Source organism: Xiphophorus maculatus, chromosome 12, assembly GCF_002775205.1.
Source record: "Xiphophorus maculatus strain JP 163 A chromosome 12, X_maculatus-5.0-male, whole genome shotgun sequence".
NCBI lineage: Eukaryota > Metazoa > Chordata > Actinopteri > Cyprinodontiformes > Poeciliidae > Xiphophorus > Xiphophorus maculatus.
In genome coordinates this window covers 4,926,030-4,930,940 of record NC_036454.1, presented here as the reverse complement: position 1 = coordinate 4,930,940, position 4,911 = coordinate 4,926,030, and the positions used below count along the sequence as shown (strand labels likewise).

The 4,911-nt window shown below is 37.3% G+C and overlaps 1 protein-coding gene across 1 annotated transcript in view; it reads right to left on the bottom strand.

Moving 5' to 3' along the window:
* Positions 1–3,942: 3,942 nt before the first annotated feature.
* rasgef1b (RasGEF domain family member 1B) overlaps positions 3,943–4,911 on the bottom strand; it is a 29,900-nt gene continuing 28,931 nt past the window's right edge. Inside the window, exon 14 of the mRNA XM_005808791.2 lies at positions 3,943–4,609. Coding sequence (XP_005808848.1) covers positions 4,585–4,609 — 25 coding nt within the window. The 3' untranslated portion in view covers positions 3,943–4,584. The remainder of the gene's footprint in view (positions 4,610–4,911) is intronic.

Genomic DNA, 4,911 nt, shown 5'->3' with positions numbered 1-4,911 from the left:
GCTGCGCGCGCTCTCTTCTCAACAGCTGAGTGGTGCGTGGTCAGGCGCGCGGACACCGTAGCTGACGTCAGCGCGGATTTTATTAGAGAAATTATGTGAATAAATCAATTTGTATTCACAACATGCAAATGTTTTCCTCGGATGTAAGAAATATATATTTTTGTAATTTTTATGGCTTAAGTTTGAATTATTTTTTGTTTTTAAAAAGCACAACACAGAAAAATATTTTAAACAGACGTTACAATTTTTAAGAGACAATTTTATAGCTTAATTTCGTAATAATTGGGTTGAAATAAATTAATTTAAATCAAACAACAACACAAAACATTTAAAATATGATTCAGCAAAAAACACTTCTACCGTGAAAAAGCATATTGTAATCCATTCATTCAACATCCATCCATCTATCCTTCCAAACATCCATCCATTAATTCATTCAAACATTTATCCATCCAACATCCATTTATCATCCTTTAATTAATCCATCTATCCAGCCTTTAATCCATTATCCATCCATCCATTCATCCATTCATATATCCATCCACCTGTCCACTCATCCAGACTTCACATGGATTCAGCAGTTTGTTCAGAACAACTGGACCAAACTATCTGTTGCTTAATGCAGATGTCCAAACTTTTTTTTTTTTTTTTGCAGTAATTACATCGCAAAACTAATTTCATCCATTGTTATTTCATTCAGTTTGAATCACTGATCAAAAGCAAAGTTGATTTATCCTCAGATATCATATACAAACTATGGGATGCCATGCAGTGTCAAGGTTTTTTTTCAAAAAAAGTTGTATCTTTTTGAATTATTATGGAGGGATTTCAACAACAGGTTAAAATGCTCCACAATCAGAAGGTTGGCTGATACCTTTCTGTGGGTTTTTTGTCATTTGCACTGTTATTAAAATAACCGTTTTCATAAAAGCATGAAATTCAATAAACAGATAAGAGAGGGACACTGGAATAGCTCAACCACTCAGCATGATAATGCATTGACCCCAGCTGCATTACCCTCTTTGGATATTATGCGTTTTGATTTTCACAGATGTAAATGCCTGGATGCTGCGGTCCTTCACACCCACCAGCGATTCATTGGTTTTCCCAGCCTGTGATGAGTTGTGTGGCCTGCAGCTGATTCCATTGACAGAAAAAGAACAATGGTGGCAGGTGGCCAGCACTGATTCATCTGCACCGCTGAGGTCACAAGGGAACAATAATCCAGGTCACTGGTGCCCAGCCTAAACCTGAGAGGAGATCTGAGGATGTGCTTTCAGTCAACAAGCAAAAAAAAGAGGGAAGAAGACAAACAGAAACACCAAATCTGTTTTCCTGACCTTGTAGTATATACCGTATACCAATGAATCGGTTAGTGACTCAGCTGTTGCATCACCAGTGTATAAATCTTCCCCACATTTTATTTGTGCATATGTTTGGAAGCTTGGAGCAGTTGTAATTCCTAGTGTCAAATCTAGTGTGATCTCCTTTTTTTGTTTGTGTTACACCCAGTATTTGTGTCGATGTGTTGATCCAAAACAGACGTTCCTCAACGTTCCCAACTTCAACAGGATCTTCCGATTTCTGATGAAATACAAAAGGAGACACACTAATAGGGCTTTTATTGGTTGACACTCATCAGATTTTTTTTCTTTTTGCTTTTTTGATAATTTCAGACAACGGCAACCTGCGTAAATACGTTGTGAATTATTAAATTGATGGTTTCATGAATCATTTGAAGAAATCTAAGCAAAACCGACTTGGGTTTATGAGAAAATATAATCACACTCTCATTTTAAAGGGGCAGTATTATGTGTTTTCCAGGCCCATAGTGTCATTTTGTAGCATATGAATAGTCAACCACCTGCGACATTGGCGACCTGTCCAGGGTGACCTCTCGCCTGGAACGTTAGCTGGAGAAAGGCACCAGCACCCCTCCCAACCCCACTAGGGACAATGGTGTTAGAAAATGGATGAATGGATGAACAGTCAAACTTGGTGGTAGTATAATAAATATAATAATCTTGGGTTGTTTTGTTTCTTTAGAATCTGAATTACTCGCTGTTATTGACAGACTAGATTGAGCTCCCCAGCCAAAAACCCAGAAGGACATTTTGGATCCAGTCTGACTTTGGGACCTCCAGCTCAAATTAACTTGGGTTATTCAGCAGAAAAATAATCAACAAAATAAAACAATACAAAAACAGATGGACGTTTTGGTGTGGTGGTGGAACCATCTCCAGCTTATGATGTCATAATCAGGAAGAGGGGCCTCAAATCAGACCGTATACCATCTTGAGCCAGCCCTGGTGGCAGGTCATCACTTTCTGCTATCCCAGCAAAATCATAACACTACAATGCATTTTGCAAAATAAATAAAAATAAATCATTTCCTGTGTTGCCGCTGATATAATGCTGACAAAATGTGTGTACTGTGGTAAAGATCCAGGCTGGATGGAAAGGCTTATTTCCTACAAAGTTATGTGTGCAATGCGATTTGCACTTACACAATCTGGACACCAAGTGGAGCCAAAGAGCTGATTTTATTTCTTTGAGGTTCATCTTTTAGTTCAGTGTCATTTTTGCTCTCAGTCCAACTAAATAAACTCCATGTAGAGACACAAATGTTACCTGGTTATTTGAAAAGTGAGAAATATTTTTTATAAATATCTACCATAGTAAATTTGTTGTCAATAAAGACGTATCTTTTAGGTTTTAAAACAAAAAACAAACAAAAAGACAGATACATTTTCTTTGCGTTGTTGATAATTGTGGAAAAGTTAGCTTTAAGTTCATTTTATTCATTCAACGTGAGCTTTTTACTGGAATTTTCCTTTTCTTTCACTAACATACATGAAACATGTCGAGACACTCAATAAAAATGTGTTACATTGGATTCATTATCAGCTGCTAATGCTAAAGCTAAACGTGCTGCTAATGCTGACATTAAGATAAATGTCTATTCTTTTCTAATAGCTATTTATGTCAAACCAAACATTTCGTTGCACAACACATAGAACAGATATAAGAGGTAATAACAAACCAAAAAGTCTTTTGATGAGTCAAAACAATTTATTAACTTTCTCTTTTGAACACAACTAAATCAGTTATAACCTGGTTCTCTATTCTGCTTCAGTGACACAAGTACAAATGGATCATTGACACAGGGAGGGAGTGAGAAAGTGACACAAATAACTAAAACAGGACTCTGTGTGGAAACAGTCAAGGCAACGCAGACATCAGTCAAAAAACACATTTAACTTCATCCTCTGATCAGGTACCTTGAAAAAAATATGTTTTTCATAAAAATATCAAACAAACATCTGAGGGTTAGACATACTGAAGGATGTTATGTAGCTAGTACAAAATTAAATAAGGTGAAAACATAACGTGACTGCACACATTTATAAATAAAACAAATATGAAACACATTTTCAAACACGCAAAACAAATTCATTTTTCTGCACCGGCCACCAGGGGGCAGCACGAAACCTCAGCAGCAGAAGGCCGCGTTTGAACAGCCATCCTCTAAATATATTTACCCACTCAACCATTCAGCCAGGATTTAAATAAGTGTTGCTTCCTACTTTGAAAAGTTCTCATCTACAAAAACAAATAACAGACGCGTCTTTTTTAAATACAGCCAGTGCATTTCTTTTTAACACACATCACAACCAGAGTAGCTGCGTTTCCATTTATCGTAGGATTGCGCAATTTGACATGAAAATTAATTAGCTTAAGGGAAACACGACAATTAAATATATATATATTGATAGAGTTTTGGCGCTAAAATTAGGGGGGGGGGGGTTGTCGCATTGATCATGTGACTTCGGGTTGCACGAGTCACACGAACAACCGGATGTTGCCACTGGCATAAGAAGAAGAAGAAAACAACAGGAAGTAGTTGGAGGATCATGTTTTTTTTTTTTTTATGACGTCCTGTGAACAAGCTTATTCATGTGGGATTTTAATTGCGTTTCTTATTTAATAGAAACTTGCGAATTTTTATTTCAACATCAGCATAATGTTAATATTACGTTTTGCGCACATTTTAATGGAAACACAACCACTGTTAGAGTCACTAATCAAAAGTTATGGGATGTGGGAAAGTTGGACTGGACAACTGGACAAAATGCTGTCTTAGTGAACTACAGCATTAAGGTTTGGCTTCTCTGTTCAGAGAATGCTGGCATCAGGAACCAGAAGGTGTGTAGCATATCTGTGTTGCTAGCTGACCAGCAGCTAACGCAATATTAAAAGTATTAAAACAGCAGGGGGCGCAACAAGCCCCAACACCTGCACACAGAAAGATCAACCTTCTTTTTCACCCTGAAGGTCTGTAGTGTATCTTTAACAAAACGACTATAAAGTCATACAAAGAGATGAAAAACAGCTGTCTTCAAATATACAGCATGGAGGACGCAGGGTCATAAGCACAGCTCAGTGCTGGGGAGGGGAACATTCAAAGTCCTCCACAGTCTGAGGAGAGATTGTCGTTTCCCTTCAGAGATTGGGATACTTTGCTTGGACAACAGCAGAGTGGACAGGGTGCGTCCCGCCTGTTGGGTTTGTCTTCCTTCAGCTTTAAACTCTGCTCAGCAGAGTGGATCTGCAAAGCAAACACACAGAGACACGTAAGTACAGAAAGGCGAGGAAGTAACTGAACCCCAACACCAGGATGTGACATCAGAGATGGGTAGAATAACCAAAAATTGTATTCAAGTAAGAGTAGCACTACTCTAACATCTTTAGAGTAAGTAAGAGTAAAAAATATTTGGTAAAAAGTCTACTCAAGTACCAAGTAACTGATCAAATTATCAGTCATTTAATATTTAAAAATTACATCATCATAATCAAAATATAAAGTTAAGAGGAAATGTTATTTTAAAGACTGAAATGACAACCATTTAT